At 42.3% G+C, this 16,135-nt stretch overlaps 1 protein-coding gene across 1 annotated transcript in view; it reads left to right on the top strand.

Moving 5' to 3' along the window:
- Window positions 1-144: 144 nt before the first annotated feature.
- LOC129865740 (synaptopodin-2-like) overlaps window positions 145-16,135 on the top strand; it is a 42,777-nt gene continuing 26,786 nt past the window's right edge. The window contains exon 1 of the mRNA XM_055938725.1: window positions 145-405. Coding sequence (XP_055794700.1) covers window positions 298-405 — 108 coding nt within the window. The 5' untranslated portion in view covers window positions 145-297. The remainder of the gene's footprint in view (window positions 406-16,135) is intronic.

Raw genomic sequence — 16,135 nt, 5'->3', positions numbered from 1 at the left:
TACATTGAGATATCCGAGCTCATTATTATTGTAACTACACTGTATGAAAAGTTCAACCCCGACTCAGTTGTGGCCCCATACAAATACTGCTACAAGACATTCTCAAGAGCGCACCACTTGATTCGCGCGCGGGCGGGTCCATATTCAATGACGTTTCAGAGCGGGCTGGACTCTGCATAACTTGCAGATGATGGGAATTATACTGCACTGTGCTGCTCTTGGTTTCATAGAGCCCTGTTGGTCCAACTCCGGACAACTTGATGTTAGCGGTTTTGGTGGGAGCCTGTTGCGTGTGGCATGGGCACTGGGGATTATATCTGTGTTACGGTGCACGGAGGCGCGCCCTGGGGCTTCAGTCTCCGCGAGGGACAGGGGGATGCCTACCGACGTTTGCAGGTTTATCAGGTAGAAACATCATTCGTTTGAAGTATGTTGTTTGTTAATTGTTTATGCTTTTGGAGTTGCAGAGTTTTAACAGACTAACGGAGCCTTTATCAGCGTTATGCTGTGTCGCATTGCGGGTTTGTTTAGTCTCGCTTTTATTTGTGAGATTGTTGTATTGAATCATGAAAAAAAGTTCATTTACATATCATTTACAGTGTGGCTTTAGGAACGTGGTTATGTCAGACATGGTTTGAAACTCAATTTTCAAAAGAGGACGTCATCTATTTTACATTACCATTCTGATTTGGCTGGTATGCTAGTGCATCCAGACGAACAGTAGTTTATAATGTTAGTAATTGTTACCAGCTGGAATAATGGTGCCTTTCACAATGGCATAACAGTCTTGGTGAGAATCTGTGGCCAACTAGTTATATTCTCCTCATGTTTAGAGGAACAGTGGCGATTTGGAAATTAATTCACTAGCTGCGCTGGAAATGTAGCCTATTTGATGGGAAGATGATGAGACAGGTATATGAATGATTTTGCTCTTTAGGGTTAATGTTCTATATATTCTATGGTTAATTGTTTTGAAACCCCTTTATTTGGGAAAATGCTGTCAGCTCGTTTGTTTGGAACAGGCAGAATTCCCCATTTTCTGGTGTGTCGGAGATGTTTGTGCGTAGGATTCTTGGAGACCCTTATATGGTCAGGGCTCGAGGGCTGCAGCGATCCATTATCACTAGTGAAGATTTCAGCAAGAATCTAAACACGCGCTCGAGCTGTGGAAAGGAGAGAGACCGTTGCTATGCGCCGCGAGCGTACCTTCAGAGGTCACGGAGTGGTACCAATTTAAACAACAACAAGAGAACGGAGGAAAGCTGTTGAACGGCACATTTTATTTAGTTAATACATTTAAATACATCGATTCAGATTTATCTTGTTTAATTGAAGATGATAATTTAAGCCCAATAGTCCTAATTGCGCAGCCAACCACTTGTTGATTCATTTAGTATTGTAGGCCTAATTTGTATTACTGGCAACACAATACTATGCATTACTGGCTACACATTACGGCTTTTAAGCAATTGCCTTCCCTTGCACTAAAAGTTCACTTTGGTGGAAGTGATATATGGGCATCCCAATAAAAAATCCTGAGCCAATAAATATTTGAATACTTCATGAAATACTCAATCCTTGGGGTTCCTAAACTTTGTGAAGTACTTCCACCTAAGTTAAATTTTAAGTGGGCCCACAACACTGACCCAAACCACACTTGTAGCCATTTGCTGTGTTTTAGGACGATTTTAGTCATTACAGTGCCTTCAGAATGTATTCACACCACTTGACTTTTTTCACATTTTCTTGTGTTACAAATTGGGAATAAAATTTGTTGAATTGTTTTTTCCCAACGATCTATACAACAAATACTCAAATGTCAAAGTGGAAGTTTAATTTTTTTATAAAATATAAAAAATATTATCTTCATTAGATAAGTATTCAACCTCTTGATTCAATACATGTTAGTCACCTTTGACAGCGATTACACCTGTGAGACTTTTTGGGTAAGTTTCTAAGAGCTTTGCACACCTGGATTGTACAATATTTGCAGATTATTCTTTTTTAAACTCTTCAAGCTCTGTCACGTTGGTTGTTGATCATTGGTAGACAGCCATTTTCAAGGCTTGCCATAGATTTAAGTCGATTTAAGTAAAAATTGTAACTAGGCCACTCAGGAACATTCAATGTCATCTTGGTAAGCAACTCCAGTGTATATTTGGCCTTTTGTTTTAGGTTATTATTCTGCTGAAAGGAAAAATTGTCTCCCAGTGTCTGTTGGAAAGCAGACTGAACCAGGTTTTCCTATAGGATTTTGCCAGTGCTTAGCTCTACTCCTTTTCTTTTTATCCTAAAAAACTCCCAAAACATGATGCAGCCACCTCCAGGCTTGAAAATATGAAGAATGGTACTCATTGATGTGTTGGATTTGCCTCAAACATAACGCTTTGTATTCAGGGAAAAATATTTCTTAGCCACATTTTTTGCAGTATTACTTTAGTGCCTTATTACAAACAGGATGCATGTTTTGGAATATTTTTATTCTGTACAGACTTCCTTCTATTCACTCTGTCATTTAGGTTAGTATTGTGGAGTGTTGTTGAGCCATTCTGTTTTCTCCTATCACAGCCATTCAACTCTGTGACTGGAACTCCAGGAAACGATGGACCAAATATTGAACATTTTTTGACAGACTTTGAAACTCAGTGCTTTGTAACTTGTTGACATCAATCCTAAATGGTGGTTTCCCAGTCACAGATTAAGCCTAGTCCTGGTCTAAAAAGCATGTTTAAATGGAGAATCTTCGTTGAAAGTGCTTTTTAGTCCAGGACTAGGCCTAATCTGTGTCTGGGAAACCAGCCCTGAGGCTGTTAGCAAAGTTAGGCAAAGTTATTCATCAGGAGAGCATGGTAAGTTACTCATCATGAGAGCATAGTTTACTGGAGCACCTCCACTCTTATCTACAGCATAGTGTAGACTACACAGCATTTCATAGATGGTATAATTAATTTTCACTGCAGTGGGATAAATCAGGGTCACAGTATTTCTTGGTAGTCTTAAACAAATCTACTTTGAAACAAAAGTACACTCCTCACACACATGGTTATGGACTTTAAAAAAGACACCTGTATCATGTCAGATATAGAGTTGAAATGTATTCAATTTTGAGTTTGCATCCCAATATTACCTTTTTTATACATTACAGAAGACTTAAATATAACAAAAACGTTTGACATAGAAACACCAGATTTTTGGCAGGTTTTTAAAATAATGTCTGTTAATTATGAAATGATGGAAATATAAATAATATTCCACCCATGAGGTCACTTGACTGCAGGAAAGGTCTACATAGAATGTCATAATTACATTTTAAAAGAGCTGTCCACTGCCTGGATTAATAATGCTCCCTTTGAGCGTCAATATGATCTCTTCCACCTCTACTACATTTTTTTTGCTTTACCAAGACTTTTTAATTCACATGATACCATGTGAAAAGCATAACCTCAAGCCTGACTGAAATAGCCCAAACTGCTCCACTAGAATGGTGACCCTTGAACGGCTGGACCTACCTATTGGGGCGTGCTCTCTCTGCTGTCTCCTGTAGTCCACGATCCCCTCGTTTTGTAGACGTTGAGAGAGAGAGGTTATTTTCCTGGCACCACTCCGCCAAGGCACTCACCTCCTCCTGTTGGCTGTCTTTTCGTTGTTGGTAATCAAGGGTATGTATCACTGTTGTGTCATCAGCCAACTTGATGATTGTCTAAACAGCATTAAACAGTATTGCAGTGTTTACAGTGTTGGGGAGTAGTGAACTGCATGTACAGTAGTTCAACTAGTAATATAACTATATTTTTTTGGTGGCTTGGTGGTAGATAAACCAAATTCCAGTCTTGGTAGTGTTTTCAGTAGTTAATTACGTTTTTGCCATGTAGCGGTTTGCTAACTATTGAACTGCACACCATTTGTTTTTGCAAAAATAAGTAGACAAGAATTTCCTTTCTTTTCCAGCATCAGACCTGCCTAATTCTCACTTGAAACTTAGGTTTTTGTGTTTATTAAATTACACATTTACTGACTCCATAGTGATCTGTTCTTGCAGTCATGTTTCTTAACTTAGCACTTTGTTTTTGTAAGATTGTACCATCTATAACCTAAAAGGGTCCTTCGGCTGTCCCCATAGGGCAACTCTGTTTTGGGTCCAGGTAGAACTCTTTTGTGTTCCATGTAGAACCCTTTCTTCTAAGAGTGTAGTCTGACATTTTAGATATGATAATTGTCCACTAATTAGTTTGAATGTAGTGGACTACCTTCAGAGTAATTTTTGCAAAGTAAACTATATTTTTCTGAAGGATAGCTTTAATTTGTGTGAAGTAATTGGTAGCTTGGTAAACTGCACTGAACAAAAATATAAATGCAACAATTTCAAAGATTGAAAAAAAATGTTACCCCCTTTTTCATGGTATCCAATTGTTAGTAGTTACTGTCTTGTCTCATCGCTACAACTCCCGTACGGACTCGGGAGAGGCAAAGTTCCAGGGCCATGCGTCCTCCGAAACACAACCCAACCAAGCCGCACTGCTTCTTAACACAGCGCACATCCAACCCGGAAGCCAGCCGCACCAATGTGTCGGAGGAAACACCGTACACCTAGCGACCTGGTCAGCGTGCACTGCACCCGGCCCACCACAGGAGTCGCTAGTGCGCGATGAGAAAAGGATATCCCTACCGGCCCTACCGGCCATCCCTAACCCGTACAACGCTAGGCCAATTGTGCGTCGCCCCATTGACCTCCCGGTCGCAGCCGGCTGCGACAGAGCCTGGGCTCGAACCCAGAGTCTCTGGTGGCACAGCTAGCACTGCGATGCAGTGCATTAGACCACTACGCTACCCGCCAGTATCTGGTGTGACTATGATTTGCCTCATGCAGCGCAATACATCTCCTTCGCATAGAGTTGATTAGGCCATTGATTGTGGCCTGTGGAATGTTGTTCCACTCCTCTTCAATGGCTGTGTGAAGTTGCTGGATATTGGCGTGAGCTGGAACATGCTGTCATACATGTCGATCCAGAGTATATCAAACATGCTCAATCGGTGACATGTTTGCTGAGTATACAGGCCATGGCAGAACTGGAACATTTTCAGCCTCCAGGAATTGTGTACAGATCTTTGCGACATGGGGCTGTGCATTATCATGGTGAAACATGAGGTGATGATGGCAGATGAATGGTATGACAATGGGCCTCAGGATCTTGTGACAGTATCTCTGTCCATTCAAATTGCCATTGATAAAATCAAATTGTGTTCGTTGTCCGTAGCTTATGCCTGCCCGTAGCATAACCCCACTGCCACCATGGGGCACTCTGTTCACAACTGCAGTCAGGTCAAGACCCTGGTGAAGACGACGAGCACACAGGTGAGCTTCCCTGAGACGGTTTCTGACAGTTTGTGCAGACATTATTCGGTTGTACAAACAGTTTTCAGTTTTCACAGTTTCATCAGCTGTCCGTGTGGCTAGTCTCAGATGATCCTGCAGGTGAAGAAGCCGGATGTGGAGGTCCTGGGCTGGCGTGGTTACATGTGGTCTGCAGTTGTGAGGCCGGTTGGACGTACTGCCAAATTCTCTAAAATGACGTTGCATGCGGCTTATGGTAGAAAAATGTACATTAAATTCTCAGGCAACAGCTGTAGTGGACATTCTTGCAGTCAGCATGCCAATTGCACACTCCCTCAAAACTTGAGACATCTGTGGCATTGTGTTGTGGGACAAAAGTACACATTTTAGAGTGGCCTTTTATTGTCCCCAGCACAAACTGCACCTGTGTAATGATCATGCTGTTTAATCAGCTTCTTGATATGTCACACCAGTCAGCTGACTGGATTATCTTGGCAAAGGAGAAATGCTCACTAACAGGGATGTAAACAAATTTGTGCACAACATTTGAGAGAAATAAGCTTTTGTGTGCATGGAACATTTCTGCAATATTTTATTTCAGCTCATGAAACCAACACTTTACATGTTGCGTTTATATTTTTGTTCAGTGTATATTTTCAGAGTAGCTTGCCTGACAGGATGCTCTCAATTGTGCATCTGTAAAAATATGTGAGGGATTTAGGTGCCAAGACGCATATATTTGGCTATTTTGAAAATGTTAGCTTTGTGTCATACAATTTCAACTGAAGTCATCTTTCATTCTATTACTTTATGTTGACATTCAATTGATTTAGTTAATTTATTTGGGACATTGACAAACAAGTAACAACTTTGACATATAAAAAAATGACACTGATGCTGTATTATATCATCCACGAGAAGCATCACTCATCCACAGCCACTCCAGTAAGGTATCTATAAATAAGTCAACCAACTGGATTTACATTTTTTGACAAATAAAGTCTTGCTCTAAACTTTGTTATTTGCACAACTGGGGAACGTGTTGACATTCCAAAAAAGACTGCTATAGAGCAAAGTGACTTATTAAGCAAGACAGCTGTGAAAGAGGCCTTTCTAATGTAGCGTAGGGAATAAGGGGAAATTGAAATAGTAAATGAAATTAAAGGTGAATTACATTTGTAGGGAAATGCACCCCCCCCCCCCCCACCACCACCCACCCCCCACTCTACAAGTGACTCTTCAAAGTGTTTTGTACATGACATCCTCATTTAACTAATTATTTGATTTGTCGAACAAGTATCATTCTACTGCAGTATTTTAGGGTGCTAAGCTCCAAAAGAGAGTCCCTCCACAGTCTGAGCACATTGTTATATAAGTACTGTGTGAATGTTTTTAGCTTAGCTGTAAGAATGTTGCCTGTGCTGATGTGAAATGTCAATAGAAGACGTCTCTTGCTAGTCTACGCCTCAGTCGAGGATATCTGAAGAGTGACCTCATCCTAACAGAAAGTCATCTGGAAGACATAACTTTTAGCTTGTCTCAATACTTTTTGAGGGGAGTTGGGGCGGGGGCGGGTCAAGAGCTGTAAAAGTTAAAAAAGCTAACATACCAAGATTATGAGAAATACCCCACTGTCAGAGGTAGGGTACTTTCATATCTGATTAGTTGGAGTTATTCAAAGCTTCTGTTGGATTAGGTGTGAGCAGGGCTCCCTCTCCAAGGAGAAAGTGATTGTTCAATGTACTGACATGCAGTAGATCACAGTGTGAGGGGGTCTCTCTACACTCTCAAGAGGCAGTTTTCCATATATGGGAAGTTATTTTGTAAGTTTTGGGAGTCCTGGCTTGAGAACAAAGTTGGTGAAGTCACAACCCACAGATTTTTTTTGTTTTTTTAAAGGTGCAGGAACACTTTAGCGTGACTGAAAGGCAGCCAAATTTCTGTAAGTGGAGGATACTTATTGGTAACACTTTATTTGGATAGTCCTAAGTAGATGGTTTGTCGATGTTCAGTGGATAGATGTTCAACAACCGTCAACAACATTTCAACTAATTATCCAAATCAAATTAAACTTTATTTGTCACATGCGCCGAATACAACTTTACCGGGAAATGCTTACTTACAAGCCCTTAACCAACAGTGCAGTTCAAGAAAGAGTTAAGAAAATATTTACCAAATAAACGGAAGTAAAAATAATAAAAAGTAACACAATAAAATAACAATAACAAGGCTATATACAGAGTCAATGTGCGGGGGTACAGGTTAGTCAAGGTAATTTGTACATGTAGGTAGGGGTGAAGTGACTATGCATAGATAATAAACAGAGAATAGCAGCAGTGTAAAAAAATAAATGGGGGGGGGGGGGGGGGGGGGGGTGTCAATGTAAATAGTCCGGTGGCCATTTGATTAATTGTTCAGCAGTCTTATGGCTTGGGGTAGAAGCTGTTAAGGAGACTTTTGGTCCTAGACTTGGAGCTCCGGTACCGCTTGCTGTCCGGTAGCAAAGGGAACAGTCTATAACTTGGGTGACTGGAGTCTTTGACAATTTAGGGGATTGTCTCTGACACCGCTTAGTATATAGGTCCTGGATGGCAGGAAGCTTGGCCCAAGTGATGTACTGGGCTGTACGCACTACCCTCTGTAGCGCCTTACGGTCAGATGCCAAGCAGTTGCCATACCAGGCGGTGATGGAACCGGTCAGGATACTCTCGATGGTGCAGCTGTAGATCTTTGAGGATCTGAGGACCCATGCCAAATATTTTTAGTCTCCTGAGGGGGAAAAGTTGTTGTCGTGCCCTTTTCACGACTGTCTTGGTCAGCTTGGACCATGATAGTTTGTTGGTGATGTGGACACCAGGGAACTTGAAACTCTCGACCCACTCCACTACAGCCCCATCGATGTTAATGGGGGCCTGTTCGGCCTACCTTTTCCTGTAGTCCACAATCAGCTCCTTTTTGTCTTGCTCACGTTGAGTGAGAGGTTGCTGTGTCTGCTGTGTTTGACCTGCTCCCTATAGGCTGTCTCATTGTTGTCGGTGATCAGGTCTACCACTGTTGTGTCATCAGAAAACTCAATAATGGTGTTGGAGTTGTTTGGCCATGCAGTCATGAGTGAACAGGAAGTACAGGAGGGGACTAAGAACACATTCCTGACGTATTGTTGCCTAACGTTACCACCTGGGGGCGGCCCGTCAGGAAGTCCAGGATCCAGTTGCAGAGGGAGTTGTTTAGTCCCAGGGTCCTTTAGCTTAGTGATGAGCTTTGAGGGCACTGAGGATGTTGAACCCTGAGTTGTAGTCAATGAACAGCATTCTCACATAGTTGTTGCTTTTGTCCAGGTGGGACAGGACAGTATGGAGTGCGATTGAGATTGCGTCATCTGTGGATCTGTTGTGGTGGTGTGCGAATTGGAGTGGGTCAAGGGTATCTGGGATGATGCTGTTGATGTGAGCCAGCCTTTCAAAGCACTTCATGGCTACTGACGTGAGTGCTACAGGGTTGTAATCATGTAAGCAGGTTACCTTCACTTCCTTGGGCACATTATGGTGGTCTGCTTGAAACATGTAGGTATTAGACTCGGTCAGGAAGAGGTTGAAAATGTCAGTGAAGACACTTGCCAGGTTGTCCACACATGCTTTGAGTACACGTCCCGGTAACCCGTCTGGCCCTGCAGGTTTGTGAATGTTGACCTGTTTAAAGGTCTTGCTCACATCCGCTACCGAGAACGTTATCACACAGTCATGTGAAACAGCTGGTGCTCTCATACATGCTTCAGTGTTGCTTGCCTCAAAGCGAGCATAAAAAGGCATTTAGCTTGTCTGGTAGGCTCGCGTCACTGGGCAGCTTGCGGCTAGGTTTCCCTTTGTAGTCCGTAATAGTTTTCAAGCCCTGCCACATCCGACGAGCCTCAGAGCCGGTGTAGTAGGATTCAATCTTAATCCTGTATTGACGTTTTGCCTGTTTGATGTTTCGTCTGAGGGCATAGGGGGATTTCTTCTAAGTGTCCGGATTAGTGTCCCGCTCCTTGAAAGCGACAACTTTAGCCATTTAGCTCGATGCGGATGTTGCCTGTAATCCATGGCTTCTGGTTGGGATATGTACGTACGGTCACTGTGGGGACGACGTCGTCGATGCACTTATTGATGATGCCGATGACTGAAGTGGTATACTCCTCAATGCCAGTGGATGAATCCTGGAACATATTCCAGTCTGTGCTAGCAAAACAGTCCTGTAGCGTAGTATCCGCGTCATCTGACCAGTTCCGTATTGAGCGAGTCACTGGTACTTCCTGCTTGTAAGCAGAGCTTTGTATGCATCTATGGGTGTGGAGTAAAGGTGGTCTTGAGTTTTTTTTCCCCCTCTGGTTGCACATGTGACATGCTGGTAGAAATGAGGTCAAACGGATTTAAGTTTGCCTGCATTAAAGTCCCCGGCCACTAGGAGCGCCGCTTCTGGATGAGCATTTTCTTGTTACCTTATGGCTTTATACAGCTGGTTGAGTGCGGTCTTAGTGCCAGCATCGGTTTGGAGTGGTACTGTAAATAGAAGGCTACGAATAATATAGATGAGAACTCTCTTGGTAGATAGTGTGGTCTACAGCTTATCTTAAGGTACTCTACCTCAGGCGAGCAATACTCTAAGACTTCTTTAATATTAGACATCGCGCAACTGTTATTGACAAATGGACACCCCCCCGCCCCACGTCTTACCAGATGTAGCTTCTCTGTCCTGCCGATGCATGGAAAATCCCACCAGCTCTATATTATGTGTCGTCGTTCAGCCACGACTCGGTGAAACGTAAGATATTAGTTTTTAATGTCCCGTTTGTAGGATAATCTTGATCGTAGATCCATTTTATTTTCCAATGATTGCACATTGGCCAATAGAATGGAAGGCAGTGAGGGTTTACTCACTCCTCTACGATTCTCAGAAGGCAGCCCGACCTCCGCCCCCTTTTTATCCGTCTTTTTTTTCACGCAATTGATGGGGATTTGGGCCTGTTCCCGAGAAAGCAGTATATCCTTCACGTCGGACTTGTTAAAGAAGAAAAAAATATTTTTACAGTTCGAGGTGAGTAATTGCTGTTCTGATGTCCAGAAGTTATTTTTGGTCATAAGAGATGGTAGCAGCAACATTATGTACAAAATAAGTTTAAAAAACAAGTTGCAAACAACGCAAAAAAAAAATAACAAAATTGCACAGTTGGTTAGGAGCACGTAAAATGGCAGCCATCCCCTCCGGTGCCATTCTGACTTCTGCTCCCCTAATCCTAACCTTTACCCTAACCTTTATTCTAAACCTAACCCTAACCTTAGGAAAGTATTATTTATCACAGACTTAAAAGCGCAAGTCTGTGCGTGGCTCTCATGGTTTGTTTGTTCATCACCTGAGATGTGAATAAAAATACCCTCAAATGATAGGTGACATTCTGTGCTGTCACCTCAAGAAACATTTGATATCAAATAAAAAATGCTGGCGTAGAGCCAAATTTACAATTTTAGCTTCACTGTCCAAATACATACAGAGCAGTGGAGGCTGGTGGGAGGAGCTATAGGAGGATGGGCTCATTGTAATGTCTGGAAATGGAATCATCAGAACGGTATCAAATACATCAAACATATGGAAACCACGTTTGACTCTGTTCCATTACTCCATTCCAGCTATTACAATGAGTTCATCCTCCTATAGCTCCCCCCTACCAGCCTCCTCTGATACAGAGGGGAACGTAAACTCCAAAGAAAAGACCAATCTCTGATATGAGGGTAAAGAGACCAAATAAATACTTTCAGGTTGGGTTTAGCTACTGAATTAATCATACAATGAAACACTACAATACTTGCACCATACCAAACTAACTTGCGGTTTCCCTTTCCCTATCTCTCATGGCGATGTATCACTGTCACGTGGCATTTCCTGCCACATTGCAGGGAATTGTGGCAAACTTAGTCCCTTGATTTCTACAGCCCCTTGAAATTATATCACTTGACAGACAGGCAGGCATGGGAAATTGCATGAGATGAAAAACACCCTGGGAATTCATCCATGAAGGCTAATTACGGACCTTGGCTAAGATGGATTGCTATGACAATATAAAAATATAGCTAAATGAGATTCAGTTTGCGCTACAGCTCATTTGAAAGTGCCAGTGATGCTACTCCAACATGGTTAAATCCTATGAGATCAGTATGTTGTCCTGTTTCTGTGTCCAAGCAGAATCCAGACAGGCGGACAATCACCCTCAAGTTACCTTCCTATGTAGTCTGCACAGATGGTAGCAAGTGTATGGATAGGGCTATTTGGGCCTTCCAATTACTGAGATATGTCACTGCGTATCATGTCAACCCTATTGTCTGACGACCAGAATAAATGTTTTCTTCAAATTAAGACCTTGGATTCCCTTTGGGTAAATAGCAACGTCATTACAGGGAGGAGTGCTGAAGTAATTTCAAAAGAGGGCGGTAAAGTCATTTCCCATATTTCGGGGAATATCGCTCCTGGGTGAGAGCAGTCTTAACTCTTCTTTGGACCGGTTTAGACTAAGACTAAACCGGTAGACTAAAAAGCATGCTCACTAGAGAATCTCCATTGAAATATCCTATTAGTCCAGGACTAGTCCTAATCTGTGTCCGGGAAACCAGCCCTGCGAGTATAGTGGCCTTTTGTTACTTGTGCATTAGTCCTAATGGTGGACCACATGAGCTTGATTAAGACGCTGTACTATCAAATATCCTTTTCTCATGCATCCCTCGCAGTCAGAGTTATAGCAGGAGACAAACGGCTCTGTCCAATCACAAGTGGTGACTGCAGGACTTCAGTGTGGTGGCCAAATCAGTGCTTGTCCCTTTCTGTGAGGAAAAAATGAAAACCTTGATATCAAGTTGAATGATTTTGTTTTAAACAGTATGCAATGCCTTATCAATGAAATGAATGCATAAAACAAACACACAGCTTAGTGTTATTTTATGTTACTCCAGAAGCTTCGGCTTACAGATGTAACCACTTATCTTTTTTTGGTCTGTGGGCTGAATGCGTTTGTCGTACCTCAGGTTACCACTGACGAACTCAAAGTTACTGAGTGCACCTTTAAATACAGTATATAGAGGCAGTGGCAGTCATTAGCCATTCCACGAGTAGCCAGCGCTACCTGTAAGACAGCTAGAAAATGTTTGCCTGAGATTTGAAAACATAATTGCTTAAAGCTGCATGGAACTGCCTGAAGCTTTGTCTTCAATGCACAGTCTTATATTTCCTGTGGTTTTGTGTTGTGTTTAAGAGACTAAAAAGTAGGACATTTGGGAAAGACGCAGTCAGGCATGGCATGAGCATGAATCGTCTAATTGTGGCCCTACAGATGGCAATATAAAATGTCTGACTGTTAAAAATCTTTATGTATGGTAAATGCCACATTGTAACTACACGAGATTGTGTGGAACGCTGCACTGTAATCTGAATGACAGATTCAAACCTCTCACACTCTTTATGAATAATAAAAAGCATCAGAGTGTTTCCTTTGTTGATCTTTCCATACCAAGAGCAAAATAGAAACAGATGAAAAATAACAACTCAAAACGCAGCATATACAGTAACCGGAGGAACCTATTATACGCAACCCAAGACTGAAATTGAACAGTGGCAACTCAGTCCGGTCTAGAATATTGTCTGACATTATGTGTGTATCACTATGGCTCAGGAGGGGAAAGGTTTCCCCTCCTTTTTAGGAGGAGCGGTGCTGTGGTGGTCCAGACAGACTTTCCTCCCATAGAGAGGTACGAGTCCAAACACAGGCTCACAGGAGTTCTCCATATATGGCCATTTGCACACAGATGGCTCCTAAAACCCAGGTCGGAGTCGCACTGTTTTATCAGCTGGTTACCAGCTCATTAACCTAACGAAGCAGCCGTAAAAGAAACACCTGAGGAGGCGTTTTTTTCTTTCTGGTCCTGACGAGAAAAAAATGACTGTGGGTGGAGGTTCTCTTCTGCACTGATCAACCAATCCATTAACGTGGAGGAGGAGTTAAGATGTCACCTTGTCAACGTCCAAAAGCAGAAGTCGCGTCACAGACTCTTTCCATTTCCCCTTAAAACAGGATGCATCCGGATAGGGCCAACCTGCAGAGGGTGCCAGCTCATAAAATAAAGCCATAAAACATATCTGTATATATAGCGAGATCTCGTATTTATCACAGGTTGTCAGGTTGTTTCCTTTTTAGAAGTGTTAACCTTTTAGCTTCATGCCCTGACATGTTTGATACTAAGTGTGATGGAAATGGTATTTGTGTAGAAGTACCGTATATTATAATTATTGTACGGTATACATATGTGAGTCATGTTGATACTATGTTGGCTAGAATGGGGACTGGTTTAATGAACTCCAACAGAGGCAGTTGGCTAGAATGAGGGGGCTCAAAACAATGTAGGAGAGGCAGCACATGAAATTCTGGGCCAGGTTTACAAGCAGAGTGAGTGACAACAACAAGGCCTATACGCCATGCAAGTGATGCGTTCCTACATCTTACTTCCTGATCTTTTGCATGGGCTTCAAGATATATCCACAAATGTATGAAAATTCGGTAAAATAAGATATATGTACAATTATATTTCGTGTTTGTAGATGAATTTACTTTTATGACGTTTTTGCAATGAAGACCATTGCGCTACGTTATTTGCCCATAGAAGACCATTAAAAAAGCCTACAAAAGTTTCAAAACTACAAGGCTACTTGCAAGTAATGAAAGATGCATGAGGTAGAGACAGGAAGTTAAGGCTGCACATGTGGTTGTCATTAGGGGTAGTGGAGGAACATTAAAGTGTAAAAAATGTAGTTTGTTGTAATTCACTGGTGTGATCAACGCCAAGATTTGTCCTTTAGAAGCTATTTTTTAATAAAGGCTCAATTCTGTACTTAAGGGAGTAGAGACAAAATTGGTGTAGAATACACAGATGTGATCATGTATAAACATCTATTTATTCATTACATACTATATTTGTGAAAACATTATTATTCCCATTGATGGAATAAAACTGTGTGCATATACATGAAGCATCTCCAGCAGAGGAGGCTGGTGGGAGGAGCTATAGAAGGACGGGCTCATTGTAATGGCTGGAATGGAATAAATGGAAAGGTATCAAACACAATCTTATGGAAAGCACATTTGAAAACATTTCATTGAATCCATTCCATCCATTACAATGAGCCCATCCTCCTATAGCTCCTCCCACCAGCCTCCTTTGGTCCCCAGTCCATGTCATCTTATTCATGATCTAAAATACTAAACTGATCCTTGATCAGTGGTCCTACTCAGACTCTTTATGAATATGGGTGCAGAACTTTAGACGGAAACATGGCTCTCTCGTGATATACTGTCCCGGGATATACAGCCAGCTGGGTTCTCGGGACATCGCGCAGACTAAATAAAGAATAAAGAACGCTCCAGGAAGAAGAAAGGTGGGTATGTACGTTTCATGATTAAGTATTCATGGTGTGATTCTGATAACATACGGATAACATAACATCAAGTCCTTTCGTTCACCCGACCTAGAATACCTCACAATCAAATGCCGACCGTATTACCTCCCAAGAGAATTCGCTTCGGTTATAGTCACAGCAGTGTATATTCCCCCTCAAGCCGATACCACAACGTCCCTCAAAGAACTACACTAGACTTTATGTAAACTGGAAACCACATATTCTGATGCTGCATTTATTGTAGCTGGGGATTTTAACAAACAAATCTGAGGAAACCGCTACCGAGGTTCTACCAACACATTGACTGTAGTACTCAGGCTGGGAAAACGTTGGATCACTGCTACTCAACTTTTTGAAATGCATACAAGCCCCTCCCTCGCTTCGAGTAAATCTGATCACAACATTTTGGTCTTCCCTTCCTAAAGGCAGAAACTCAAACATTAAGTACCCATGCTAAGGTCTATTCAATGCTGGTCTGACCAATCGGAATCCATGCTTCAAGATTGTATTGATCACGCGGACTGGTATATGTTCCGAGTAGCCTCTGAGAATAACATTGACGAATACACTGATACGGTGACTGAGTTTATCAGGAAGTGTATAGGAGATGTTGTACCCACTGTGACTATTAAAACCTACCCAAACCAGAAACCGTGAAAGAGCGAATCACCGCATTTAACCATGGCAAGGTGACTGGGAATATTCCAGAATACAAACAGTGTAGTTATTTCCTCCGGAAGGCATTCAAACAGGCAAAACATCAGTACAGAGACAAGTGGAGTTGCAATTCAACGGCTCAGACACAAGACATATGTGGCAGGGTCTACAGACAATCCCGAACTACAAAGGGAAAACCAGCCACGTTGTGGACACCGACGTCTTGCTTCCGGACAAGCTAAAACACCTTCTTCGCCCGCTTTGAGGATAACACAGTGTCCCCGACGTGGCCCGCTACCAAGGACTGTGCGCTCTCCTTCTCCGTGGCCGAAGTGACTAAGACATTTAAGCGTGTTAACCCTCGCAAGGCTGCCAGCCCAGACGGCATCCAGCCGCAACCCTCAGAGCATGAGCAGACCAGCTGGCTGGAGTGTTTACGGACATATTCAATCTCCCTTTTTTATTTAACTAGGCAAGTCAGTTAAGAACAAATTCTTTTTTTGTGTGTGTTTTATAAAAACAAATAGGGGGTAGATCAGCTTTAATCTTGCAGATAGATTGTAGCTTCCATCAATGTAGTTGTCTGCATCACTTCCAATCCCCAATATATATTTTTTGCAAATATATATATAGTGGCGTACAGCAGGTCAGCCACCAGGGGGAGACTCGTCGAGGCCT

The sequence above is a fragment of the Salvelinus fontinalis genome, chromosome 11, assembly GCF_029448725.1.
Source record: "Salvelinus fontinalis isolate EN_2023a chromosome 11, ASM2944872v1, whole genome shotgun sequence".
Classification (NCBI taxonomy): domain Eukaryota; kingdom Metazoa; phylum Chordata; class Actinopteri; order Salmoniformes; family Salmonidae; genus Salvelinus; species Salvelinus fontinalis.
The sequence above is the reverse complement of the archived record's forward strand: the minus strand, read 5'-3'. Positions and strand labels throughout refer to the sequence as shown.